The 26,325-nt window shown below is 50.4% G+C and overlaps 3 protein-coding genes across 7 annotated transcripts in view; 2 read left to right on the forward strand and 1 right to left on the reverse strand.

Annotated features, from left to right (window-relative positions):
* Window position 1: 1 nt before the first annotated feature.
* MIF4GD (MIF4G domain containing) lies at window positions 2-5,178 on the forward strand. 3 transcript variants are annotated; one of them, XM_032706341.1, is made up of 6 exons: window positions 2-89; window positions 2,523-2,659; window positions 2,809-2,918; window positions 3,219-3,374; window positions 4,008-4,100; window positions 4,231-5,178. In XM_032706341.1, exons 2-6 carry the CDS (start codon window positions 2,578-2,580, stop codon window positions 4,456-4,458), a joined length of 669 nt encoding a protein of 222 aa, XP_032562232.1. In that variant the 5' UTR covers window positions 2-89; window positions 2,523-2,577; the 3' UTR covers window positions 4,459-5,178. The 3 variants fall into 3 exon arrangements, with proteins under 3 accessions (XP_032562232.1, XP_032562231.1, XP_032562233.1); XM_032706340.1 differs by lacking the exon at window positions 2-89 and adding an exon at window positions 448-544; XM_032706342.1 differs by lacking the exon at window positions 2-89 and adding an exon at window positions 900-922.
* Window positions 5,179-5,357: 179 nt separating this feature from the next.
* On the reverse strand, window positions 5,358-9,233 carry MRPS7 (mitochondrial ribosomal protein S7). The gene is made up of 5 exons (XM_032706339.1): window positions 9,162-9,233; window positions 8,161-8,352; window positions 7,790-7,853; window positions 7,008-7,175; window positions 5,358-6,121 (listed from the first exon to the last, which is right to left on the reverse strand). The coding sequence occupies exons 1-5, from the start codon at window positions 9,215-9,217 to the stop codon at window positions 5,900-5,902; spliced, it is 702 nt and encodes a 233-aa protein (XP_032562230.1). The 5' UTR covers window positions 9,218-9,233; the 3' UTR covers window positions 5,358-5,899.
* Window positions 9,234-9,260: 27 nt separating this feature from the next.
* GGA3 (golgi associated, gamma adaptin ear containing, ARF binding protein 3) overlaps window positions 9,261-26,325 on the forward strand; it is a 28,869-nt gene continuing 11,804 nt past the window's right edge. For 2 of the 3 annotated variants that reach the window (XM_032706331.1, XM_032706330.1), the window contains exons 1-16: window positions 9,261-9,359; window positions 14,677-14,761; window positions 15,502-15,577; window positions 16,062-16,160; window positions 16,929-17,052; window positions 17,847-17,950; window positions 18,466-18,546; window positions 19,419-19,556; window positions 20,559-20,640; window positions 21,109-21,225; window positions 22,195-22,464; window positions 23,093-23,160; window positions 23,543-23,865; window positions 24,372-24,625; window positions 24,785-24,954; window positions 25,595-25,705. In XM_032706331.1, the coding sequence (XP_032562222.1) occupies window positions 9,320-9,359; window positions 14,677-14,761; window positions 15,502-15,577; window positions 16,062-16,160; window positions 16,929-17,052; window positions 17,847-17,950; window positions 18,466-18,546; window positions 19,419-19,556; window positions 20,559-20,640; window positions 21,109-21,225; window positions 22,195-22,464; window positions 23,093-23,160; window positions 23,543-23,865; window positions 24,372-24,625; window positions 24,785-24,954; window positions 25,595-25,705 (2,142 nt within the window). In that variant the 5' untranslated portion in view covers window positions 9,261-9,319. Of the gene's footprint in view, window positions 9,360-14,676; window positions 14,762-15,501; window positions 15,582-16,061; window positions 16,161-16,928; window positions 17,053-17,846; window positions 17,951-18,465; window positions 18,547-19,418; window positions 19,557-20,558; window positions 20,641-21,108; window positions 21,226-22,194; window positions 22,465-23,092; window positions 23,161-23,542; window positions 23,866-24,371; window positions 24,626-24,784; window positions 24,955-25,594; window positions 25,706-26,325 lie in introns of those variants that run through there. The other variant, XM_032706332.1, reaches the window with a different exon arrangement.

The raw sequence follows: 26,325 nt of genomic DNA on the forward strand, positions 1-26,325 counted from the left end.
CCTGCCCTGGCCCGGAGGGGAGAGCGGAATAAACGCCGTTTTCACCCGGAGAGCGCCGGGAGAGCCCCGCGGGAGACAAGGATAGAGGGGTAAGTGCTGCCCGCGACCCGCCAGCGGGGAGGCCCGGGGGGGCCGGGGAGCAACCAGGGGTGCCCGGGGGAACGGGGAGGGCAGCCGGCCGTGCCTGCGGGGGTGGCCGGGAGTTCCCCGGGAGGCTCCCGGGGGAGCAGCCGGCCGTGCCCCGGGGGGTGCTCGGGAGTTTCGCGGGGGTGCCCGAAGGAGCAGCCGGCCGTGCCTGGGAAGTGCCAGGGAGTTTCCCGAGGGAGCAGCCGCCCGTGCGGGGGCTCAGCCCCGCCGTGCCCCGGCGCTCGCAGGCGGTGGCGCTGCCGCCGGCGCTCTCCCGCCCCGGCCCGGCCCGTCCCTCCCCCGGCTCGGGCGAGGAAATGACCTAAGAGGAAACCTGGGCCGTGCCGGGAGGGCGCGGGGCCCGGGAGGCGCCGGCGATGTCCCGGCGGCCGGAGGACCCAGCGGGGGCGGCCGGCAGGTCGGTGGGGCTGTGCCCGGCTCCCCCTGCCCCGCCCGGGGCAGCGGCGGGGCTGCTTTCCCTGGGATCCGCCGCTCCCTCCGCCCGGGGGCCCTTGGGCTTGTGCCACCCGCGGGGCTGGAGCGACGCGAGGCAGCGGCGAGGGTTCCGGGACGCTCCGGTGGCGCAGGTGCCCCGGGCCGGAGGCGTCTCGGTGCAGGGCGTTCCCCTGCGGCTCGGCGGGGCCGGACGGGGGTCCTGGGGGCTGGTAGCGCCCCTCGGGCAGGTGCTCAGGGGCGGCAGAGGAGGCTCGCTGCGCTTCTGTCTCTCCCCTTGCAGTGGCCGGGGCTTGTCCTGCCAGGTGTGTCCCCGCAGGGTATGGCCCTGGCACCCGGGCTGGTGAATCACCGGCAGACTGAGGGCGCTGACCCCAACCCTGTCAGTCCCGGGGACAGCTCGTCTAGTGGGGATCACTGGCAGAGCAGCAGTTGGTACCCACGGGCGATGCTGTGCCCGGTGTCACCCACTGCCACCAGCCTTTCAGACAAGGTGGTCCTGGCAGCAGAGGCTCTAGAGCAGGCGAGGCCCGCCTGGTTTGGTGTTGACACGCTGTGGTTTGGTCTGGGCAGGGTTATTTGGCACGGCAGTTCAAAGCAGCCGTGCCCGTCCCGGGGAGCCAAGGGGATGGATGCTCCGGGAGAGGGGCAGGGCGGCGGCGGCGGCAGAGACGCTGCCAGACGGGCTCGGGCACTTCCTGCCTCGCTGTGTGCGGTGCCGAGCTCTTGCCAGGTTCCTTCTGCGTGGTGATGCGGCTGGTGGGACACGGGGCTGCTGGAGAGCTCGGGCTGCTCCACTGGCAGTGCAGCAGGAGAGAGTGAGTGCTGGTGCAGAGAGTGCAGAAGGAGGAGAGGTCGGCTGGGAAGGTGTTTGCCAACCAGGCATGGCACGGAGGGCACCCAGCTGCTTGTGAATCTACCTGGGAAAGACACCTGTGCAGGTCCCGGGCCAGGTGAGAGCTTTGGCTGTGAGAGCAGTGTCAGCAGGTTGTCACTCCCACGGGGCTGCTCTCTGCTCTGGGTTAGTACCTGTTGTGCCACAGCTTCATGGCAAGTGCTGTGTCCGAGGGTCGGGCTGCCCACTGTGCTGCCCATGCCCCTAAAGGGTGATGGGCTCTTGGGCTTTGATCCGGTGTTTGCAGAGAGGGTGAGTAATGGCCGAGGAATTTTGACGAGCTGGCAAAACTCATTTGGCCGATTGCCTTGTCCTGTTTGTGCTGCGGGTCTGGCAGCCCAGCATTTCACATCCAGCAGATCAACTTGTGTGAGTGTCAGAGCCCTTCCTCTCTGTGCTGTGGGTACCCTCTTGCTTTCTTTTCTGTATCGTGGAGCAGAAGAAAATCAATCCAGAGACTATTTAGGTGCTCTGTTGGTGCTGCAGAGCTGTGCTTGACTGCAGGGGGATGAGACAGGAGCTGTTGCTGTTGGGGATTTGGCTGTGGAGCTTTCTGTGACTCTCTGGGAGCCAAGGGGGCCTGGCTTTGGTGTAGGAGAGGTGCTCAGGTGAGCGTGTGTTGGATGTTTTCATGCTAGCTTTGGTTCTTCCCAGGTTTTGTGTGAAACCAGCTAAATGGGTTTTTCAAAGGTACAAGGGAGCAGCGTGTGCTTCCCTGTGATACAGCCACTGTGAAGCCTTGTGAGGCAAGGTAGATATATTTTGGGTCTGCTTTGTCTGTAACATATTTTTCATATCAGAAGAATGTAAAGGCTCTGAAGATGAAGTTCTATCATAGGCTGGTAGAAAACAAGGCTTAAAAAGATGTAGGAGTGAGGATGTGCTTGGATCTAGGGGTGGAATTGGTGCCCTAATAACAGAGGAGTTTCCTTGGGGCGGGGAGCTGTCAGGATAACAGCCTGTGTGTGCTCCAGCACTAGGGATTTGCTGAATGGCAGGTGAAGGTTTGCCTCTCTGTCCAACTAAGCTCTGTGTGCTCTTTCCCCAGGGACTGGCACTAGCCCATCTGTTGCTCTGACTCTGGCCTCTGGAGGAATCCAGTCATGGGGGAAACGGGCAAAGAAGAGTACAAAATACAGTCGTTCGACTCTGAGACTCAGAAGCTGCTGAAAACAGCCCTCAAAGGTCAGCAGGTTTTTGTGAGCTCCCCTGCCACGTGCAGCTTTGATGTGGCTGTACCAGGCCATGCACTGACCTGGGATGCTTTCCAGACACCCCAAAGCAATCAGGGCCCAAAGAGGGCTGGGTCCTGACAGTGTTTCTCCTCTCTGCAGACCCCAGCAATGTGGACCTGGAGAAAGTGGCCAATATTATAGTGGACCAGTCCCTGAAAGACTGTGTGTTCAGCAAGGAGGCAGGGCGGATCTGCTACACCATCATCCAGGTGAGAGCTCCTGCCGGACCGCGAAACACTTGGGATATGTTGTGTGGGTTGTCCCCCAGCTGGACCAGAAGAGGCTTTGCCCCAGCCCCATGCTCTGACCCCTTGGCCACCTTTCCTCTCCTGCTGCTTGCCCCGTGCAGTAGCAGCATCCAGAGCAGTGGGTGAGCACAGGCAGTGAGTTGCAGCATTTCTGCCTGGGAATCACAAGAGGGTATCTGCATGGTCCTGCATCCCTCAGCATCCTCCTGCCCCTCTCACACCCCTGTTTCATCCCTCCATCCTGCTTTTGTGGGATTGTAGGCAGAGAGCAAACAAGTTGGCCAGAGCATCTTCCGGAGGAGCCTGTTGAACCGGCTGCAGCAGGAGTACAAGGACAGGGAGGAGCTGCGCACCCGCTCGCTCCAGGCCTGGATCTGCTACGTCACCTTCATCTGCAACATCTTCGACTACCTGAGGGTGAGGAGCCAGGGCATTAGCACCCAGGTGCTGCTGCCTGGGGTGCCAGAAGGGCCTTGGCATCCCAAGATGCCAGGGGTGTTGGGTGGGAGCTCCAGGGCTGTGGGGGCCAGAGCTGGTTCTCGGCATGAAGATGCTGCCAGGGCTGGTGCTACCTACAGGCAAGCAACAGGCCTGGAGGGACAGAGGAAGAGTCTCCACAAACAGTCACAAAGGCTCAGCTTCCTCATTTTGTACCTGGTGTTTGAAATTCTCTGATTTGCCTGCTCCCAGATGTCCCAGACTGGACTGGTTTAGTTGCTGGCCTTTGTGCAGTGTGTGAACTTGGATTCCTGCTTAGGGTAGATGTAAAAATGATGCAAGTAGAGCTGTAAGAGGGAAAAATGCTGTTGCAACAAGTGTATTTCCCAAGACTATCTGCTTACATTTAAAAATAGATGTTTTTTACATCATTTGTTCAGCTTCTCTGGTTCCTGGAGACTCAAATGTAAATCCCACCAATATGGCATTTTGCAGCACAACTAAATCCTGCCTCCATCTCCTTTGGAGAGCAGCAAGGAAACAACTCATTGAAATAGCTGCAGACTCCTCCCTCTGTGGCCCCAAGGTGACATGGCTCCTGCCTCCTTGCAGGTGAACAACATGCCCATGATGGCTCTGGTGAACCCCGTTTATGACTGTCTGTTCCGGCTGGCACAGCCCGACAGCCTGCAGAAGGAGGAGGAGGTGAGTGCAGGGGAGAGCTGCTGATGTGCCCCTTGTCCTGCCAAGGACCTGCACAAAGCACAGCCCGGGGGGTGCAGAGGAGCTCTCCACTGCTTTGTGCTCAGCCATCTATCTGCTCTTCCTTCTGAAGGTGGACTGCTTGGTCCTGCAGCTCCACCGCATCGGCGAGCAGCTGGAGAAGATGAATTCCCAGCGGATGGATGAGCTCTTCTCCCTCCTCCGAGACGGCTTCCTACTGCAGGAGGGGCTCAGCTCCCTGTCCCAGCTCCTGCTGCTGGAGATCATCGAGTTCCGTGCTGCCGACTGGAAGATGACGGACGCTGCCCAGAAATACTATTACAGCGAAGTGACGGATTAACCGCCCGCGGCAGAGGAGGGGAGTCCCCAGCACTTTCACCAGCAAGCTTCGTACCAAGTTGGAATTTCTTTTCACCTTAATTTTCTAGCACTTCCTGTAAATAGGATTTATACTGGCTAGAGCCCCTGGGCACCTACAGTCAGGCTGCAGCTGGTGCTGGCCTGACTTCGGAGGTTTGGAGCAGTGGGAAGGGCACGTTTATCCCAGGAAGTTCTCCCACTGATACTGTCTTAATATTGGGCTGCTGCCAGCAAAGGGCTCCTAAGGCTTCTAGCTCACACCAGCATTTTCTATGAGTGGTAAGGAAAGCACAGTTTAGGCTGAGAACATTTTGCTTCACCCCAAAGCCAGCAGAGCCGTGGGAGGCAGCAGGGAAATCTCACAGCTCAGGTTGTACCTGGATATCTGGGACAGGTCACAGAACACACTGTGGCCTCAGAAATAGCTCAACCAAGTGCTTTTTTTTCCCAGATTCCTTCCAGCATGCTGGCTGCACCTGCATGCACACAGCCTCTCCCTCAGCCAGGAATACCTGCCAGGAGAGGTCCCTGAGCACATGTAGGAACAGGTTTTATAAGTTTTATACAATAACTGTCATGGTTTTTTTCAGAATTTAGCGAGTTTCAGCCATGGGATGTTTGTTATAAGAATGGGAGAGGAAGAAAGGAAACAAAATAGTCTATTGAAGGATTTTTTTCTAATAAAAGTTTTCCACTAACACGTGCCCTGCTTTTCTCTCTGTGCAGCTGCTGAGTTTTGAACAATGCTTAAGGGTGGCTCCTGACCGAAGCCTTAAGGCTGTGATAGTGTTTCTGCTCCAGTGTAAGGCATTAGCCTGGCTGTCCAGAACCAGGGTAGCTGGAAAGTGCAGTGTGAGATTCAAGCAACACAGACCAAGGTTTGGAATTGAGAAACCTTCCCCATAAAACTGGTTTTATTTTCTTGTTACCATTCCCATCAAATCTGTGCAGACAGTGTTGCTGATGATCAGAACCAAAAATGAAAAAGGGCCTTTTATTACCTGTTGTTCCATTCCTGCTAAGGCTGGTTGTGGTATGGAAAACATCCAGCTCTGCTCTTAGCTGTGCAGCCAGAAACATTGCTGATTTCAGGAGCAGAGAGACTTCCAAGTCCCCAGGAAACAGGTAAGTGAAAGATGACAATGCTCTGAGAAAAACATCTAAGGCTTGTCTTCACAGGAAAGTGATTATGAAAGAACTGGAGCATCCCTGCCAGAGTTGGTAACTCAGATTCCCCCTTCCCCCATCCAAACAAGCACAAAGGAAATGAACCTCACGGGGATGGTGTGAGCTCTCCCTGGGTTTGATCAGCAGCAGTCTGGAAGGGATGGTCCACCCTTCCCTCCTCTCCCCAGCCTCTCCCAGGCAGGCAGCCCTGGGGCTCTGCTCTCCAGGCCGTGGCACCGTGTCCTTGTGAGTCCCTACTGCCAGCGGAAGTGGGCGTAAGCCCTGTTGGCCTCTGCCATCTTGTGCAGGGCGTGCTTCCTCTTGATGACGGGCCCTTCGTTTTTGAAGGCCAGGAGCAGCTCCTGGGAGAGCTTCTCAGGCATCAGTGTCCGGCGGTGCTTGTTCTCCCTGCACTCGGTGATCAACCACTTCATGGCCAGGAAGCGCTTCCGATTGTCCTTCAGCGGGACGGGCACCTGGGAAAGGTTCAGAGCACAGCAGTTATCTCCTGCTCCTCTCCAGCAGCCACACAGGACCAGCTGGCACCTGCAGAAGTGCACTGTGCTGCTCTCTGCAGCCAGACCCGCTCCTGACAGCTGATCCGTGCCAATTCTCCTCCTCTGTCCACACAACTGGCCACTGCTGCCAAAATGGAAATTTTGACCAGCCATGGGTACTGGCACTGGCCTTTGAGTGGACTTCTGGCCTAAATGGGAGCTGGATCCAGGCTGGTTTGTTCTGGCAGAGATGGGAGAGGTCACCCCATCCCTGCACTGAATACAGAGAAATCACAGAATGGTTTGAGTTAAAAGTGACCTTAAAGGTCCTGTAATTCCAACCTCCATCATCTAGTTCCAAATGCCTCCACATCTCATCTCTCCATCAGGTTCTGAGGGTTGCAGAGCCTGTATTCAGAAACTGGTTCTGCTCATGTTTTAAACATCACACTGGATCTAGCTGACCTTTTCTGCCACACTGACCTGCCCCAGGGCTTTGGGACCTCTCCACAAGCAACACGATGCTGAGAGGATGGGACTGGTAGCCCCAGGACTGCCAATTCTTTTGCTGCTGGTCTCTGTCTCCTTGGAAAATACTTGCTGTGCACTTCTCCTCAAACCTAGTCAGAAAACCAGAGACTGCTGATGCTTAATGCTGGACTCTAGGATCTTAGAGGTCTTTTCCAGCCTTAGTGATCCTGACAGGGGAATTACCACGCTCATAGGTGGGAGTCCTGATCTTGGGCAGAGTTTCTAAGCGCTGTTTTAATCCAGATTGCAAAGTAGCTCTTTCCAAGGAGAGAAAATCTTTAGCTGAAGGGGTGGAAGCCCGTTCATCTCCCTCCCTAGCTAATTCTCTCCTCACCTGGTAGGTTTTTCCTCCTTTGGTGATGTTGCTGAGCCCGATGATGGGCTGGCAGTTCTTCAGAGCCTGGTGGAAAATGACGTAGGGGTTGCATTCAATTGTCTCCTTCTCATTTTCTGGAGCTTTGTGGTACTTCTCCAGCTGCTTCCTCTTAATGGCCTCTAAAGTCTTGGGACAAAGGCAGGAAAGGAGACATGCAGAGCAGATGGGTTATCCCACTCCATGGGGTTACATCACTTTTATAGGCACCCCATTTTCACCTGAGATGGTTTTCCAGCCCCGTAAGCAACAGGCCCAGTGGAGTTTTTTTAGCTCAAGTTTTACTCCACCCTATTCCATCTCTTCAGTCTCTTTATCAGACATTGCAGAGGTCAAAGCTGTGTCATGAAGGTGACACATTCGTGGGACTTCATGAGCAAGTTATGCAGAAGGCAAAGCATGACAGAGAGCTGGAAAGGAGATCTTTTGAGAAAATTATGCTTTTAAGGGTATTCTCTGAGTTTATGCAGTACAGAAGGTCACAGGGATACTGAAGAGTGGAAAGAGAAGGTTCTCCATTAAGCTGTCACCTGGTCTGTGAGCTAATGAGGCTGGGGCTTGTATATCTTATCAGGGAAATCATGGTTTATCATGGTGGGAGTAGTGTGTTTGCAGAGGGAAAGGCATCAGGACCACAGAGATGATGTGAGTTCTGGTAATTCCCAATTCCAGTGGGTTTGATGTCCCAGCCTTCCATTTTGTCTTGTTTTAACATAATAGAGAGAAGAAACATGAGTTCTCACCTGAGTCATGAGGCTTCTGGCCAGCACTTTATTTCCATCCCTCATCATCATATTGGTGAATTTACTGAAAACACAAAGTCAGATGGGATCTGAGTTGAATTCTGATTTTATCACCCACACAAATAAGCTCCCCCCACCCCTTTGTGTTGTTCCCTGGTTAAGTCTGGGTGCTTCTAGATCTGTAATTATCTCTAATCACTGTAGGACAATGGACTGGCTGATGGGAAAAGATTAACCCGGAATAAAGGGACTGTGTTGTAACTGGAGGCAATGTGCAGCCAGGAGTGAAGGCTGAGGAGGGCAGCACAGCTCCCAAGAACTGTGGCTCTGTGGGATCCTGTGAGAGAGGAGGAGCTGCTGCTTTCTCTGACCTGATCATGGGGTCGCTGAACACAGAGCTGGACAGAGTGGGAGGAGCAGCTTTGATGGGTCGAACAGCCTTGAGCTCCATTTGTTCCCTTTCCTCCTCAGTCAGCTCCTCCAAAGGTTTCTGGTACAATTCCTTGTTCACTTCTGGCTCCAAGTAACTGGGGTTGTAGCGGCTCCATCTCACCTGCATCAGCCTGGAGGGACAAGAGAAGGGGGGCTGTAACCTCACACATGCCCTGACAGGGATGTGGGCAGACGTGGACAGATGTGAACACGTCTCAGAAGGACACGTTAGATGTGAGAGGCATCTCTGCCTTCCTCTCCATCACTGCAGCAGAGCCCAAGGCACAAACCAACACCGGGAACCCAGGAAGTAACGTCATCCTCGTGAAAGGTCTAGAAAACACGTCTTACAAGGAACAGCTGAGGGAGCTGGGGTGGTTTAGTCTCAAGAAAAGAAGGCTCGGGGCGGGGGGGGGGGAGGGACACTTCATTGCTCTCCACAACCACCTGAAAGATCGTGGTGATGTGGGGGTTGGTCTCCTGCCGTGCCTGCGGTGAGAGGACCAGAGGAAATGGCCTTAAGGTAAGATTGGGAAGATTCAGGTTAGATATTACAAAAATTATTCACTATTCGGGTGGTCAGGCATTGGATCAGGTTGCCCAGGGCGGTGATGGAGTCACCACCCCCGGAGGTGTTCCGGAAGCGTCTGCATCTGGCGCTGAGTGATGTGGTTTAGTGATTACATGGACAGTTGGACTGAATAATCTTAACGGTCATTTCTAACCTTGATGTTTTTATAATTCTATCATTCCGTGAGCCCGGCAACCAGCAGGCGGGCGGCCTCTCCGTGCGCTCCCTGTGCGGCGCAGACCCCCCCACCTCCTGCGTGCTCCCGCTGAGCCGCCCTCTGGCCTCCCCCCGTGCTGCCCGTGTGCCCCGGGTGCCGCCCAGCCCACCGAGCCGCCCGTGCTCCCCGCCAGGTCCCCTGACGCCGCTCACCGGGGCACCCAGGCCCGCAGCCGCCGGCCCAGCCCCGCCACGCTGGGCGCCGCCATCTTCCCTGCGCGCGCCGCCGCGGGGGGCGGGGCCGGCGCAGACCCCGCCCCCTCGCAGGGGTCTCGCGCGGGGTGGGCGGGGCCTCGGGCCGCGCCGGCAACATGGCGGAGGCGGAGGGGGAGAGCCTGGAGTCGTGGCTGAGTGAGTACCGGGGGGCTGAGGGCACCGTCCGGGCACCGTCCGGGCGCTGCCGCCACCGGGGCACCCTGCTGGGAGCCCGCCGGCCCTCACGGCATTGGGAGACCCCGCCCCGGCCCCTCCGCGCCGGCCCTTCCCATCGCCCCCCCTCAGCGCCCGCCCGCCCGGCGCCGCCGCCCCCTCAGCCAGGCGGGACCCCCGGGAGGTGTCAGCGCGCTGGGGACGGGCTGGCACAGCACCCCGGGGACGGGTGGGGTTCAGCACCCCGGGGATGGGACCCGGGGCAGGGCCGGGGCCGCCCCGCCCGGCGGTCCCCGCGGTGAGGGTGGGGAGGGGCCGGTAATCGGCTCCTTGGTGGGAAATGTGAGGGACGGACAGGTCTGTAGCTCGCCTCGCTCAGCTGGTGCTATTTTTTGACCATAAAGGCTCGTGGTTGCTCTCTGTCCCTGCTGTCCCTTCCTTTACCTGGGTTTTGGCCAGCCCAGTGTACAGCCTGAGTGCTGTCTGTGAGGGTCAGAGCTGTCTGGTTTCCCAAATAAATTGCTTTCGTGTGTTACGCAACCGTGGTTTTCAAGCAGACAGATTCTGGTCTGTGCCTGGCTGCAGTTTCAGGGTAGCTGTGGACATCCATTCCATACCCCTTTGTCGACATAAGGTATGTTTTGTCACACAGTCCTAAAGGTTAGAGACAGGGGACAAACCCCCGTGGCCTGTTGATCCCCGGCTCCTGCTGAGTGTCTCTTATCTCTGTGTCTCCCTGTGCTGCCCGTGGCCTTTGGGTTCTGGCTGTGCAGAATGTGGGATCCCAGCCCAGCGCCGCCGGAGCAGGATGTGATTCCTGAATGAATCAGTCATAACCGGAATTGTTTTTTATATATTCCATGCACAGGAGCTCCTGCTGCTGTCCCTGGGTGGCCATCCTGCACATCATAGCTTGTTGCCTAGATTTTCTTCTTTTTTTAATAGTTATTTGTTCATTGTGGCAGTGAATGAAGTAATTGGGCACTGGGGAAACAGCAGAAGATGGTCACTACCCTAAATACTTCAGAGTGTAAAACCTGTTACCCTTGGAGTTATCCTTCCATAAGCAAGATTAGATAATTCTCCTTCTTCCTTGGTATTTTTACATAAAACTCAAACATGTACGTTCTTTCATCATCTGTTATACGAGTTACTGATTAAAAGCTGGTTTCAGCTCTTCCTCCTCATTTTAGCTCAATCCCTTCTGTCCCTTCACCGTTTTTGCTCCTCCTCTGAACTCCCACAGTTTGTCAATATCTTTTATTGTAGCCAGTGAGGCACAAGAAGAAACACCCACATCCCTTCCCTGCGATCTCTCTGAGGAGAGCTGACTCACTGAGTTCAGTTTGTATGTGAAAATATCTCTAGTAGGAAGGATATTTTAGGTTGTATAGCCTGGAAAGCTGCCTGGCTGCTTGTTTTGTGGGGATTTTTTTTTTTTAATTGAGGAAGTTAAGACGGAGGTGATTAAGTACTTGGCCGAAGAGTCAGATATTCAGAACATGGGCTAAAGGGAAGAGTTCCAAAGGCCTTACTCACTGTGAGAAACATGGCAGAGCCTGATTGCAGAAGGGCACATGTTTTTCAAGGCTTGAGTGCTGCTCTCTCATTTAGGAGGATGCTTTTATGCCAGGTCACTGCTGTAGTGATTGTGCTGGTGTGGTTGTGCCGCTCCTCCCATCGCAGGGAGCACGGAGCCTTCCCTGTCAGGGAATTACTGGAGAAATCTGAGGCCAGGCAGGCAGAGCTGGTGCAGCTCAGGGCTTTCACCAGGGCCTCCCTGGGGTTTTTGTCTCATCATCACAAAGCTGTGGCTATGCTAACCTTGAGGGTGTGCCCTGCTGTGCCCTTCCTGAAGGGAATGGCTCAGCAGCACAGTCAACTTCCCAGCCACAGGAAGATGGGAAATTTCTTGTTGCCAATGATTTTTTTCCTCTGGTGCTGTGCAGCCTCCTGCTGCCCTGTCTCTGGCATCAGGTGGAGTCACAGAGCCATGAAGTAACATCATCCTCGTGTCCTCCCGCTGCAGCAAGAGCTGCACCTCAGCCAGCCATGATCTGGCATCTGCGTGTCCTGCCTCATTCCAGGCAGCTGGGATGAGAGAAGGTGATCCTTGCTGTCCCATCCTGGCTGGCAGGCTCTGCTCCTGCACTGAGCTGAAACAGGAGAAGGTTAGAAAACAATGTCAGTTGTGCAAACACAGCTGGAGCCTTTGACTCCAGCACTGCCTGTTCTGCTGCATCCAGAAGGAAGCTTATTGTATCCTACTCCTGTCAGGCTCAGGCAATGTCCAGCTATGGAATAGATACAGATGGATAAAATATAATGACTGTCTTAGTTTATTTTTTCCTTGGTTTGTCATGGGTCAGCATTCTTTTCTGCCCAGGGATGCAAACAGAATCTGTCAAATTCAACATGCCTGGGCTGGGCATTCTCAATTCATATGCTGAGCCTGACCTGGGGAAACCCTTTGTTGGGGTGGCTTTTGTCTCATTTCAGGAGAGAATTGAACCCAGGAAAACATGAGCATTCATTACCAGTCAGCCAGTGGTCTGTGGTTCTCTATGTTCCAACGTCTCTAGAGAAAACAAGCACCTTTATTTCATATCTAATTATCCATCTGAATGTTGCCTCCTGAGCGTGTTGGGGTCTGGCAGAGCCCCTGAGGGCTGAGTGGCTCTGGTGCTCAGGGCAGGTGTGAGGCAGCTTTTCAGTCCTGAGCACAACAGGGTCTGAAAGCTGGGACAGACGTGGTGGCAGGACTGGGGTGGTGCCCAGACTTCTGTCCCCAGATTGCTAATCCAGATTCCCTTGGTTGCTAATGTGAAATGGGATTTTCAGGATGGGACCTGATGGATAAGTGTCTCTGAAAGCAAATAACTGGTACCAAATGGGCCTTGGTTGGCAGTTTCAGTAGAGAAGCCAAGGACTTGGTATTCCAGAGCACCCAACTCTCCATCCTGGAGTGAATCCTTTTACATAAGGGTGGAATCAGATTTATAAAGCAGTACAGAGGAGCTCCTTGCCCACATTTTAAGCATTCTGCATAAAAAGAGAGGATTTTAAGTTATGCCTTGGTACACATGACATAGTTTCCTGTAGGACTGTTCTGAAAAGGTGAAGGGAGGTGATTCTGCTCCACTGGGATGTGGCTGTGCTGAGGCTGGGAATCCACATGCCCTGTTGTGTTGTCATGCAAGCACATCCATCTCCAGAGCCAGGGCAGGACTTCTGATCAAGCTCATTAACTTTTATGAACCAGGACTTCACATGGAGGTTTTATGGATGTTGGAAGCAGGGATTTTATTCGTGTGGAACAGCACTTCCCTTCAGCAGTCACTCTTCCTTCTGAGGCTTCACTGTCCACACATGAGAGCTTTTGGTGCAAAAACTTAGATCTGAGTCTGGACCCGATCTGATGAGAGTATCAGATAATCCAGTGTCATTGTGAGAAATCCGTGGTGATGTTCAGAACAGCTTTAAAAGCCACACTTGGAAGATAGAAATATCAGTTACGTTTTCCTGTTTGTACTTTTTTTTTTTGGTTATATTTTTCCTAATTTCAGGATGTGCAACCAACAGAGTCTGTTTGGTTGTGTGTCCTTAGGTGTTTGTGCCCTTCCTCTACTTTTTAAATAAACTTCCTTAACTCCAGCCAAGAACTGAGTGTTTTTCATCTGGGCCTGCTGAGCACCAGAGGTGCTTTGGAGCACCAAACCAGCACAGTGTTGTTTCACTTGCATGAAGAGCCTTTAGATTGTTGCAAGTCCGTGGTTTCATGACAGTTTCAGGGTGTTCAGCAGTTGGGAATGTGGTAATAAGGTTTAGGTGCCACATCTTTGGAACAATTGTGTTTTAAACTGAGCCTCCCTCAAATCTTGAGTTCAAAACTAGCCTGGTAGCTCAGTGAGTTCCACAGGATGTGATCCTGCAGTTAATCCTCCCTGGCTGCTGCCTTCTGCTCATCGAGGATCCCATGGAAGTCAGCAGTGGGCACAGAGATTCACCCCTGTGGAATATTTTACAGATACAACCCCTGGAAAAACTTCCTTGCTTTACAAGCATCATTCAGTGAGGAGAAAATTCGAGCAAACCTTGTGGGACAGGCACAGTAGGATTAAGGTTTGGGGTAGATATCTGACAGCTGGTTTTAGCTGCCTCTGGAAAGGTAAAAGGGTATGTTTTAATGATGGTTAAAAAAATGACACTTAGTAATGCAGCATGTGTTTGTTTTGTTATTCTTCCCTCTGAGATGAAGGTACAGGGATGTGTGCTGGGTTTTTTCCTGTCCTTCACCTCCTACTCTATGCTGTCTGACTAAGCAGTATTTTATTTCCTAAATCTCTTTCTTTTGTATTGAAATTTTGAGGAAAGCTTCTTAAATGCCAGCTTTTAAATATATAGCTAGAGCCACAGCCCGTTGTTTCTTCCCTTACAAGAAAGAAAAATCATCATGTCCAGTCAGCTCAGCTGGAAAATTAGGTTAAAGCAGGAATCTTTTCTACTGTAAAATCAGTGCTGCATCAGAGTTAAGTAGAATACATGGAGAAGATGCATTCCTAACAGAAAAGATGCTGATAGCCTCACTATTGTGCAATCAGTACAGTCAGCAAGGTACCAGTACCCAAGGGAGGATCCTTCAGGAGCCTGAAATAGCCCCGGCAGAAGAGCATCGATCTCTTGGCCTCAGCATGTAGGATTTGAGTTCCAGGTCAGGTACAAGCTGTGGTGTTTATTACTTGCAAGAAGAACTCAATTTATAATAATAAATTTCAGTTCATAATTCCCAGGAGAAATGCTGAGGCATCTATCAAATCAGCTGGCACTCCAAAAACAAGTGTTAATTCTAAATGAGTTATATTAGACATCTGATGTTCCAGCTCTTGCTTCTGCAAAGCTCCTAGGGAATACAAAAATAATTTCCTGTGTAGAAAATGTGAGGGTTTAACCTTTAAGGAGTTTAATGTTCCAGCCAAATAGAAAGAGACAGCATTTCAGGCAGAGGAAACTGTGAGCTGCAATATTTTGTCCTGTGCTTTCATTTAGAGTATGGGAATAGCCTGTTTCTAAGTACTTGAGATTTGGCACCTGTTTCCTTTGGAAAGCAGTGATTCTTGCTGGATATTTGGATGTCTCAGCTTGGACACACCCTTTCCCTGAACAGAAGTACCATGTGTGAACTTCTTTCTCCTTTTTTGTAGCTGGCAAAGGGTATCAAATGGTTTTCTCTAGGAAATGTGTGATCTTTTGTACTGTTTCTGTTGTTGATTGGTGATATGTTCTCTTTCCCTTGCCAAAGATAAGGCCACCAACCCATCTAACAGGCAAGAAGACTGGGAATACATCATTGGATTCTGTGACCAGATCAACAAAGAACTTGAAGGGTGGGTGTCCCAAACTGCTCTAGACTTCATAAATTAACATTCACAGTTTAAAATGTGTCATTTCATCATCAAACATTCCCATTTTCTTTATATATACTGATATCACAAGGGAGATCTGGCTACAACAGACACAAGATGCTGTGAAGTGTTTCTGTTCTGTGAAAGGCAGTGTGGCTCAGTCAGACTGAGCACTGGGAAACTGGGAATTCTGAATTTGCCTCTGATTTCAGCTTCTGCAGCTCCAGGGTTCTCCTCTGGCCAAAACTACCCTGTTTTCCAGCCTGTAAAATGGGGTTGTCACTGACAGTGCTGGTGGGGCTTCACATCTTTAAAATCTTCACTGGGCTTAACTGAGGAAACCTCCTGGCTCACAGCATTCCTGAGAGCTAAGGAAGAAGTGTTTTATTCTGGAAAAAGGAAAAAAGTACAAGAGAAATGAAGTGATTTCCTGGGCTGGGAACTGTACTGGGAGTTGTTTGGCCCCTCCCAAGGAGGAGTCTGGAATTGCTGGCTCAGACTACCAGCCCTCAATCCCTTTCATGTGAAGACACCCAGGCTTACAAAGATGCCCTGAGAATTTCTTGTTAGCCTTTGTGGTGGAAAGATAAAAAGCACTTAATGGCATTTCCTTTTAATTGTGTGGAAGACATTTTCATTTAAACAGCAGAATTTGTGAAAGTCTGAAAATCCTCCATCGTGTTTGCCTGCTTGGTGTGTAACAGGGCTCTGCTCTGTTCCAGGCCACAGATTGCTGTGAGACTCCTGGCTCATAAAATCCAGTCTCCACAGGAATGGGAGGCAGTCCAAGCCTTGACAGTAGGTAGTCCTTACCCCTCCTCTTAAATCCAGTCATGTGTCCTATTACATCATCTTAGGGGAACTCGGGGAGTGTCCATGGGGTCAGCTGGGGGCTGAGTGCCCTGATTCCCATCCCTGGGAGGGAGTGGATAGTGGGAGGGAGCACAGTTCCATCCCTGAAGTGTCCAGCCTGCTCATCAGCCACAGAGCAGCCAGAGATAACTCTGGGTTAGTTTGAGTTGCTTTTGTTTGTTATCTTCAGCAAGATTTGTGTTCATTGTTGTGAGACCTAATGGTGATAAAACAGACCCAGAGACACTTGGTGAGGGTGGGACACCAAGTCCTGATGTGTCACCCCTGAAGATGGGACACTGATGCCTGTACGGAGCAGGAATATGTGTCCCACTGACATGGGCCCTTCACCTTCCCTATAAGCAGAACACACACTTACTGTAAGGTTTTGGTGTTGGTTTCAGCCCCTGTTTTTGTTCCCTGAATGCAGGTGCTGGAAGCTTGTATGAAGAATTGTGGGAGAAGATTTCACAATGAAGTTGGGAAGTTCCGCTTTTTAAACGAGTTAATAAAAGTTGTGTCTCCAAAGGTTAGTCCCTTAGTCTGTGGCTGTAGTTGCTTTTTGTTTGACATCCATAAGCTACAGGCAACATCCAAAATGTTTGCAGTGTTCTGTCTGGCTCATTGCATTTATTAACCTATACTCAAGAGCATTTGTTAGCTAAATTTTTGTTGTCTGGGGGTTTTTATGCTCTGCTTAGTATTTTTTTCTCATTAAGATGTACTTATTAGCCATCAGTATACAGTCTCTGTGCTGTTCTAATCCTTCATGTGACTCAAGGGCTTCTAAAACTCAGGCTGTGTTGTTTTAAAAAACAAAACTCCAGTGATAGTGGAGGACAAATGTGATGTAGAGGTTAAAACAAGAGACTTGGTAACACACCACAGAGTTCTAGTCCTCACTCTGCTGCTGACTTGCTGTGTAAGGGGTGCCTGGCTAAGTCCCTGGGCATTCATGATCAGTTTAACATGGTGAACATCATCCCCAGGGCATTCTCTCCCATAAGACAGGGGAGGGGGTGGTTATCTGATTGCTGTAATTTTTAAATAGCAAAATCCTGAAGCCAAGAGAACATCTGCTTTTTCTTTTTGCTGAAGATAATAACAAAGCTTCTCTTCACTGTTATTTCAAATCTCTTAGAGGAGCATTTTTTCCTCTTAATAAGGTGTATCTTAGATTATCTTGGAACTTGGATCATACACCTTTTAATGTATATCACTGAGCTTTTGGCTTTGAGCTTTATTTTTAAAAAGAAACAAAGAACATGGAGAATTTACTCCTTTTTTCCACTCTTAGTACCTGGGAGACCGAGTCTCAGAGAAGGTGAAGTCCAAAGTAATTGAATTGCTGTATAGCTGGACAGTGGCATTGCCAGAGGAATCCAAAATCAAGGATGCCTATTACATGCTGAAGAGACAAGGTAGGAAGTCAGCTGCTCGTTCATGCATTTTCTGGTGCTGTGCTTTAAGCAGGAATGTCACAAAATATACAGCTTCTAATTAAATGGGGTCAAGGCAAGCTCTGAGGGGAGATGGAAAAAGGGAGAAATTCTCTGAAAAGCTTTTCATTATGTTTAAGTGCCTTGGGCTGGGTTGGGTTGGGTTTTTTTGAACTTAATTAGTTAAATACCTTCCAAATACTTTAGTTTTGGTTCAAAGGGCCTTTTTTAAGTTGTTTGGTTTTGGTGGGGTTTTTGGTGGAACTAGTTATTAAATGATTTGAACAAATCTAATTTAAAGTGAAATAAGAGCCTCCAAGTCACCTTTTGTGTTCTTCTAACGAGATGGCTTTGCAGCTGTACCTTTGGTTCAGCTGATGCACATTTCTTGTGCAGGCACAGTGAAAAAAGCTCAGAAGCTTCAACACAGGAAACCATTCTTGTCTGGAAACCATCCTGTCCTATTAGGACACACAGACTGCAGGTCATAACTGTCCCTTGTAGCACTGGGGATGGATAAATTAGAGGCTGAATGGGGCAGAAAATGGTTCCTCCCCTTCAGAGGAGGAGTTTTAGCTCGTATTGAGGGGCTGGGGGAACATCAAGGTAAAAATCAGCTGCCGAGCTCAGGGATTTGTATCTGTGTTGTTCACTGGGACAGCAGGGCAGTGTCAGTGGGCAAGGTGTGTGTTGGCTCTGGCAGCAGCCTGGGAATACCTGGGAGCACTGCCTGGTGTGACTGTGCCAACCCACAGGGATTCCCTTTCTGCTTCCAGGGATTGTCATGTTTGATCCTGTGATTCCTGCAGACAGAACCCTGATTCCTTCTCCACCACCTCGTCCCAAAAACCCTGTATTTGATGATGAGGAGAAATCCAAGGTACAGTGAAGATTTGTATCATAATCCCTAATGAAAAGTGATTAATCAGTGCATATTTAGAATAAGGAAGGAAAGGATAATAATGTGGTTTTTATTTGGGGGGGGTGTGTACTTTTGCAAAATTCACTGCTTTTCCCACCTGCTTAACCCAAAGTTCCCATTAAGGCATTGTCTGTGTTACCATTATGGGGTTATTCTTGGTGCAAGTGCCATCTTGCTGTAGCCCTACAAGACAGAGAATGTTTCACACACAGGACCAAAAATGATGCCTGGGAGGAATAATTGTCTAGTGCCAGAAGTCTCTGAGATTTCACAGTCCTGTGTAGAAGCAGGAATGCAGCAACTCAGATGATAAACCATAAATGATTCCTGCCAAAGTCCTTGTATCTGTGAAAGCTGTGTAAGCTTTGTAATAATGTCTGTATCCCTTTTCCCCTGAATTGTTCACTTAGATTCCTTTCCCTTTACCAAAGGGTCTTTATTTGTTTCCTCAGCATCCTCTTCTTATCTTACAGCTTCTAGCCAAACTGCTGAAAAGCAAAAACCCAGATGATTTACAAGAGGCCAACAAGCTTATAAAATCCATGGTAAAAGAGGTAAGAAATTCCTGTAGGATTGGTCCAGGTCAGCAATCTGCCTTCCAAGTTTTAAGCAATTTGACTTCAAAATGGTGGAGTGCTTGGGATTTGTGCTCTATCACCTGGGGGATGTTTCTGTCATAGAAATGTCCACAATTGGTGTCTCTCATGGAGGGCAGGGCAAGAATTGAATGTCCCTTGTTGTAATTAAGTACATTTTCATCACTCAAAGTGATATTTCATGTCAGGGTTTGGGGGAGAGCATCGAGGTACCACCCCTGGGTGCTGAGGGCTGAGTCATTGCACTGGGTCTTCTCACAAACAGGCTTCGTGGAGACACCTTCCTGTTTGTAGAGCTGTGATGCATCCACCCAGGGCAGTCATTCCAAACTCTGGAGTCCAGGAAATGACTCACTGGGATTCTGGCAAAAAAAAGGGTAGTTTCTAGACTGGGGAGGATGTATAGGTTATCAAAATGTTTCCATTCAAGCTTCTCGTGTCCCCAGGGCAGGCTCTCCTTCATCTTTAATTGGAATCCTAAATCAGAGATGGGTGGACATTTTCCTCCGGGGAGTGCTGCTTGTTCCTAGTAAATGTGTTACTTCAAACACATCTGTTTTGTTAAATAGCATCAAGTAACAAAAAAAACCCCCAAAAACCAAAACAAATGAACAAAAAAAAATCTGAAAAGGAACTACCCAAAAGAACTTCTGGGAACTTTTCTATTTTTCAGTGGAATAATTATACATTCAAGTCTTTTTAATGAGGCTTTTTGGAAATATAGGGTAAACAGACATTACTTGACATGTTCACAGATAATACCTGTGGTTGTGATACCTGGACCTTTGCAGGGAAGCTCACCTTTTCTGTCTGTGCTTTACACCCTGAAGGACGAGGCTCGGATTCAGAAGGTGACGAAGCGCATGCACACTCTGGAGGAGGTGAACAACAATGTCAAGCTGCTGAATGAGATGTTGGTTCATTACAGCAAAGAGGATTCATCAGAGGCCGACAGGGAGCTCATGAAGGTGGGTCTGAGCTGCTCCTTCTTCCCAGAAGTCCTGGAGTCAGTCCTTTCTTCTTGCAGACTTGAGTTTTGCAGAGATTTACAAACAGTGCTGTAAAATGGAGAGCAATGGTGAGAAACAAAAGTGGTTGCTGGAAACAGCAGGCAAGCAAACACCCATGTTTTTAGCACCTTTTACCAAAGGACCCAGTGGGGAGTAGCTCAGTTTTGCACATGCTTGAAGTGAGGTGCAGCTGTTCTCCAAAGGTGCAGCGTGGCAGAATCAGGAAGCTGCAGTTTGTGATCTTTGATCCTATTAGGACACACAGATTGCAGGTCATAGCTGTCCTGTACAGCACTGGAAATGGAGAAACTAAAGACTGAATAGAGCAGAAAATGGTTCCTCCCCTTCAGAGGAAGAGTTTTAGCTCGTTTTGTAGGGTTGGGAGAACATCAGGAAGGTAAAAATCAGAACAGCCACTGGGTAGGCCCAGAGCCTTGAAGGGTTGCCAATTATCTAATTTTAAAAGTTAAAAACTATTCATTTTTAACAACAAGCTCCTGAAACAATGGTAAGAAGCTTAAGAAACTGGTTTGTTGCTGTGAAACATTTTGTTCTTGCCACCTTTCTGCTGTGTGGTTGCAGACTCTGAGTAGTAGTTGCAGCACAACTGAAGCCTAATCATTGAAGCACAATTCTGCTCTTCCTTGGGCTTTTAGGAACTCCTGTAATAAAAGGAATGAACATCTCTTTGGGACTAGAGCTGTCCTTAAGTGCTGGTGTGAGGGAGGACTGAGAGATGGCATGTTGGAAATGCAGGTTGTGTTTAGACCCCCAAGCTCAGCTCTGAACGGGGCAGGGAGCGGGGTCCTGGCTGTCCTGCCACACTGGCACAGTCAGCACAGCAAGACTGGGCTCTGTTCTGGGCTTCCCAGTGCATGGCTGGGAGTCCTTCTGTGCTGACTGGTGCTGCTGGCAGTGGCTCCTGGCTGATGAAACCCTTTGTCCTAATCTGTCCTCCAGGAGCTCTACGAAAGGTGTGAAACCAAAAGGCGGACGCTGTTCAAGCTGGCCAGTGAGACAGAGGACAATGACAGCAGTTTGGGTAAACTGAGCTACACTTATCCTTTTTTAGTTGCTTTTGTGACCTGTGTCTGTGCAAGAGACCAGCTGTAAAGACACCTCAACACTGTGGGTGGCTGTTGCTTTGAGCAAGCAGATAAAGGACAATCCTTGCCTCTATATCATCTCAGTTCAGGCAAAGACTGGGCAGTAGAGTTGGTGGTTCGTGAGGCTGGGGACAGGGATGGGGGGCAACTGCTTTGGGAGGGAAGGGGATTTGCTCTGGAGAACAGCCTTGAACTCATTTTTTTCCTTGTTACTGCAATTTGCTTGGAGCTAGAAAGGTCAGGGTATTGCTTAGAGAAGTGTGGCACAGACAGGATAATGGAGCTCATAGCCAAATATTTATGTTTTTTCTTGGATTATTTAGTTGATAACTGAGCACTCTCAGCATTAGTGGAAACAAAGTGATTAAAGCCTTGGAGGTCATTTTTGTCTCTCTTGCATTTAGGGGATATTCTGCAGGCCAGTGACAATTTATCCCGTGTGATAAATTCCTATAAAAAAATAATAGAGGGGCAAGTGATCAATGGTGAAGTGGATCTGCCTGGGATGTCTGTAGTGGAAGGTGAGTTCTTGGGAAGCCATCTGTGTGACTTTTGAATCCTGCAATTCTAAATCTTTTGAACAGTGTTTCCTGTTAATTGTGGTGAAGGGGGTTTTGATGGTTCTTTGTGGCCAACAGTTTGTGAATCAGAGGGGACAAGAAGGTTTCTAGGCTGTGGGTAAACAATTCTGGACTTGAGCAACAGTGCTGCAGCTTTGCATTTTCCATTCTCAGTCCATATTATTGAAACCTATGATGACATCAGTAGCAAATCTGCACCTGAGCAGTTTGTGTGGCTGGAAGTTCTCACACATTTTCCTCCCCACGTTTGTCCTGTTTCTTAACGGTGACATGTAAGAAGACAATTTTATCGAAAACACGAGAGTTGGAGAGTGGGAGCTGGGTCAGGGGTCCTGTTCCTGGCCAGCAATTCCATTTGTGAATTTGGGCCAGTTGCCCACTTTACACTTCAGCTTCCCCATTGAAAGCTCTGGACATGTGTGTGACAGAATTACCATTTGGGAGTAACTGTAACATTCCTGCCTGGAGAGCAGTAGAGGAATGTGTGATGCTGCCTGGCAGCATCTTACTGGGACAAGACTGTCCCAGTATGAAATGAAAACAGTATGAATTTTCCTCAGCTCTCCAGCCCTCTGGTAGCCTTTGTTTATTGTAGAGCTGTAGGATCTCCCAAAGCCTCATCTGAGCTCAAAAGATTTTGAAAAGATGATGAGTTGTGCTACAAGAAGCACTGGGGAAGGAGCAGTAGTTGCAGGAGGTTTTCATACAGGAATTCTTGAGGTATCCGGGTTGATTTATGTGGTCTGAGGACAGCAAATACCTGTTCTCTGTTACAAAGAGCCATAAGCCATGATCAGATGAGGATCTGTGATATCTAAACCATCTCTCTGCTAATTTCTTCTGTGCACGGGGTTTGCTCTGAGCCTTTTGCCTTCTTTCCTAGTAGTGCTCTTCTCCTGTCCGCTGCAGGGAGTAACTCCACAAATAATCTCAACACCCTCATCGACCTTGCTGGACTGGACGTCACCAGCACCCCACCACCTCCAATGCCACCCACCACCCTGACTCCAGCCCCCAGCACAGCCCCAGCCCCAGCTGAAATCCCCATCCTCCCACCTCCTCCCCAGACGTTCGCGCCGCTGCGGAGCAGCTCCTCCAGCCAAGTGGAAGCGGCGCCCGCTCAGCAGGGGAGCACAGCCAACTCCCTCTCCTTGCTGGATGAGGAGCTCCTGTGCTTGGGTAAGACACTGAGAGGCCTGGAAAAGGGCTGCTCAAACATCCTGACAAAGGCTGCTTCTGTGCAGGCTGGCTGTGCTGTGTCACATTTGAAAGGAGTGTGAGATGCCTCTGGAGTCCTGGGAACACTCCTTTGCATCCTGAATATTAGACCTGATCAGTGAGTCAGTATCAAAAACTCTTCCCAGGGTTGTCTGCAAGGAAATAACTATTGAGTGCAATTGCAGTCTGGTCTCTGGAGGTGCTCAGACATGCTGGATGTGCAGGCTGCAGTTTGTGACAGATTCAGCCCTGATTTTGGGGCTGTGCTAAAGAGAAGGTGCCTCAGAGGGGCTGTGCATAGTAGCCTGCAGGATGCCTGCCTGTGGAGCCCAGATGTGAACAGCAGGAGACAGTGCAAGCCAGGAAGGGTTAGAAGGGCTGAAGGATACTAATGCTGAAGCATTAGAAGGGCTGTGTGCAGGAGGTGACTGTTGGCTGCTGGTGCTGTCAGTCTCTGTTTCTCATAATAGACTTGCAGCCCATCTCAGCGTTTCATCAGAGCTGAATCAAGTAGTTTGATGGTACTGAAACAGCAGCCAAGGGAACTCATTTTCTCCTCCAGTCACCTCCTTGTTATTTTCCCTTCCAGGCCTGAATGACCCAGCCCCTGCAGCAGGGAAGGACACCTCTGAAAACAACCAGTGGAGCATGTTTGAGGTACAAAGGAGGGTCTCAGGGGAAGGGAGAGGTGGTCATTGTGGGAGGTCTCAGGACACACTGTCACCTTGGAGAAGCATGTGATCATACATACAGGCTGAGGGGCAGTCTGGCTTAGCCCTAAAATCTGGGATAGCTGTGTTTAAACAGAGTAGATGCCCCCGAACCTGGCTTTCTCAGTTTCCCAGCCATCCCCATGATGTTGGCCCTTCCTTTGCTTAAATTACAGATCAGATGTAGCCCTGACATAGGCCACAGACTTTGCTGTTTGCCACCCAGCACCTGTGTTTATGGTAAACCTCTTTCCCTCTGTAACAGAACTGTGCCATCTCTGCATCAGGGGGAGCAGCCATTTAGAGCATCTGCTTGTCCTCTCTTTCAGAATGACCAGCTGGACCTGGATTTTTTCAATCCGAAGGCAGTGACTGTTGCTTGCAACCCTGCAGGGAACCCTCTTCTCCATCACACACCACAGACCACATGTGGGACATCAGCCACGCTGCCTTCTGCTTTCCCAGCCTCCCAGACTGCTCCCAGCATCCCAGCACCAAACTCAGCACCATTTGTGTTCTCTGCTGGACCAGCTGCCCCTGCCGGGCCTCCCAAGACTATTCCAGCTGCTCCTGGATACTTCAGCTCGTCTGTGGGCAGCAATATGTCACATAAGATGGATGCACTGGGACAACTCCTTGATGAAGCCAAAGGGTAACCAAAAGTCCTGGACTTTGCTTTGGCTCTGCATTTAGAAAGCCCAGTTCGCTGCAGCACCAGGTTCTGAGGGTGACTTGCAACTCTCTAGTTGGGCAGAAATGTGGGATTGGGATTTTCCTTGTCAGAGGTTTCAGTTTACAAATGAGTATGAAGGTCCCACCTCCAGGAGGGAAAGGCAGGCAGAGCACACAGCTTGTACTGTTGCCTGATCCAAAGGTGTGCTGGGAAGTGGAACAGGCTGTAAAGGTACAGAGCCTCTGCCCATCTCAGCCTTTCCCACCCTTGCCAAGGTGGGGCTCTGACTTACAGAAGTGACCCCAACCCAACCACCACCACTGTCCCTGTAGCTCTCCTCACGTGAGACCCTATGGAGTCACAGATTCCAGTCTGGCTCCAGGCTGCTGCTTTGTCCTCATGATCTGCTGTTATCTCTGGGGGTTGGTGAAATACCTGCTTCACTTCCAGCTCCATTCCCCATGTGTTTTCTGTCTCTCTTGCAGGACTGCCACCCAAGGCATGGCAACACCTTCAGTGTTCCCAGGGGTTACTGTTACTTCTGCCCCATTAGCAGCACCCACAGGGCTGCCAGCCACTGCCCCTGGAGCCCCTCCAGCTCCCTTTCCAAGCAGCTGCACTGCTGGATCAGGAAGTCCTCTCTTCCAGCCAGCATCATTCCAGCAGCAAGGCAGTCCCATGAAAGCACCTGAAATTTCTTTGGCCAATGTCCACGTTCCCTTGGAATCCATTAAACCCAGTAAGTATCTCAGGCTTTTCACCTTGCTCTGAACGATTTTTCAAGGCAAAGTAGAAGGAGAGAGAGGGGATGAGCAGCCCCAGCTGAGCATCCCGATCGCCTGACGCTGCCTCGGATCATCTGCTGCTCCATAAACCCGGATCCTCTCCCCTCTCTCAGGCAGTGCCCTCCCAGTGACAGCCTACGACAAGAACGGGTTCCGGATCCTCCTGCACTTCGCCAGGGAGTGCCCCCCGGGCCGCTCGGACGTGCTGGTCGTGGTGGTGTCGATGCTGAACACGGCGCCGCTCCCCGTGAAGAACATCGTGCTGCAGGCAGCTGTGCCCAAGGTGGGGACACGGGGGGCAGACCCTGGGGTGTGAGACATTTGGGAAGGCCTGGGCATGGACTTGGGGACCTGGGACAACCTGGTCCTGCCTTTCCATAGGCTGTGCCCCGCCCGTTTCCAAAGGTTCCTGTCAGAGGCAGAAAACACTGAACAGGATAAGACAAGAACTGCAGGTGTTCTGTTTTTCTTGCTATCCAAGATCAACCCAGCTGTGTCTGTTGCATGGGTAGAGCTACCCTTGAGGTCTTCAGAACCAGAATTTCTGACAGACATCCTAAATCTGACAAGACATTCCACTCTAGTCTTACTGCACCTAGATAATTTTGAATGTGTGTGTTTTGAACATGGCCCAGTCTCAGCTGTGATCTGTCTGTGTCATGAAGGTGTTTACATCAAAACCTCTGACAGGAGCACTCAGATAGGGAAGTCCTAGTGGTTCACTGACCAGTGTTTCTACTCTGGGCTCTCTGTTCCTGTCATGTTGCACAAGCTGGGCTGGCTCTGTTCCCTCATCCTCACTTGTAGATTGATCCTCCTCCATTTGGATGTGTGCTGTTGTCCCCCCAGCCTGTGCATGCATCTTTCACTGTCCCCAAGGTAGGAGACAATCCCTGAGGTTCTACTTTCTTTTTCCTTTGCAGTCCATGAAAGTGAAGCTACAGCCACCCTCTGGCACTGAGCTGTCTCCATTCAATCCTATCCAGCCACCTGCTGCCATCACCCAGGTCATGCTTCTGGCAAATCCTGCAAAGGTGAGAGGGACAGTGGGATTGATCCTGACCATCAGACACGTTTGATCTCAGCTGAACTCTATGGAGGGGTGGGACCAAGCATTTGAGCAGCTACAGCTGTTTGTTTCTAAAAGGTTGGACTTGATGATCTTGGAGGTGTTTTCCAACCTTAATGATTCTGTGATTCTAATGTGCCTTCCAAAGGTGGTTACTGGGGAATGTTGGTGTTTCAGTTCAGGCCTAGAGGAGGCTCCTTACAACAGACTTTGGCAGCAAAAAGTATGAGAAGGACTGGGCATTTCTCCCAGAAAAAGGGCAAGGGTCATGTCAGGCTCATCTTTAAAGGGTAGCAGAGCTGCATCAGGGGTTTGTGACTCCCCTGTGCACCTGAAGTGCCTGGCTTTGATGATAATAAGATCGATGCTAAATTAGCTGGTGCTGTAGCAGTACTTTTGATGAACCAACAGACAAATGGCAAGTCATGTCTGCTCCATTATTCTCTGAGGATGTACCTGTGACCAGGGACACAATGGGCTTAACACTTCATTTTCTGCTGATTGTGCTGGGAGCATCTGAGTAGCTGTTTTTCCTTGCTGTAGTTATTTCAGTAGCTTCCTCCATACAGCCCAAAGCTGAAGGAC

This window comes from Chiroxiphia lanceolata, chromosome 19 (assembly GCF_009829145.1).
Source record: "Chiroxiphia lanceolata isolate bChiLan1 chromosome 19, bChiLan1.pri, whole genome shotgun sequence".
Classification (NCBI taxonomy): domain Eukaryota; kingdom Metazoa; phylum Chordata; class Aves; order Passeriformes; family Pipridae; genus Chiroxiphia; species Chiroxiphia lanceolata.

What these genes read in the sequence shown, in the direction of transcription:
- MIF4GD (XM_032706341.1), top strand. Translation starts at nt 2,578, where the DNA reads ATGGGGGAAACGGGCAAAGAAGAGTACAAAATACAGTCGTTCGACTCT. An exon ending in ACATCTTCGACTACCTGAGG is followed by an intron (nt 3,375 to 4,007) that starts GTGAGGAGCCAG and finishes GCCTCCTTGCAG; the next exon opens with GTGAACAACATGCCCATGAT. An exon ending in GCCTGCAGAAGGAGGAGGAG is followed by an intron (nt 4,101 to 4,230) that starts GTGAGTGCAGGG and finishes TTCCTTCTGAAG; the next exon opens with GTGGACTGCTTGGTCCTGCA.
- MRPS7 (XM_032706339.1), bottom strand. Translation starts at nt 9,217, where the DNA reads ATGGCGGCGCCCAGCGTGGCGGGGCTGGGCCGGCGGCTGCGGGCCTGG. An exon ending in CTGCGGGCCTGGGTGCCCCG is followed by an intron (nt 8,353 to 9,161) that starts GTGAGCGGCGTC and finishes TTGTCCCTCCAG; the next exon opens with GCTGATGCAGGTGAGATGGA. An exon ending in AAGGAGGAAAAACCTACCAG is followed by an intron (nt 6,122 to 7,007) that starts GTGAGGAGAGAA and finishes AACCTTTCCCAG; the next exon opens with GTGCCCGTCCCGCTGAAGGA.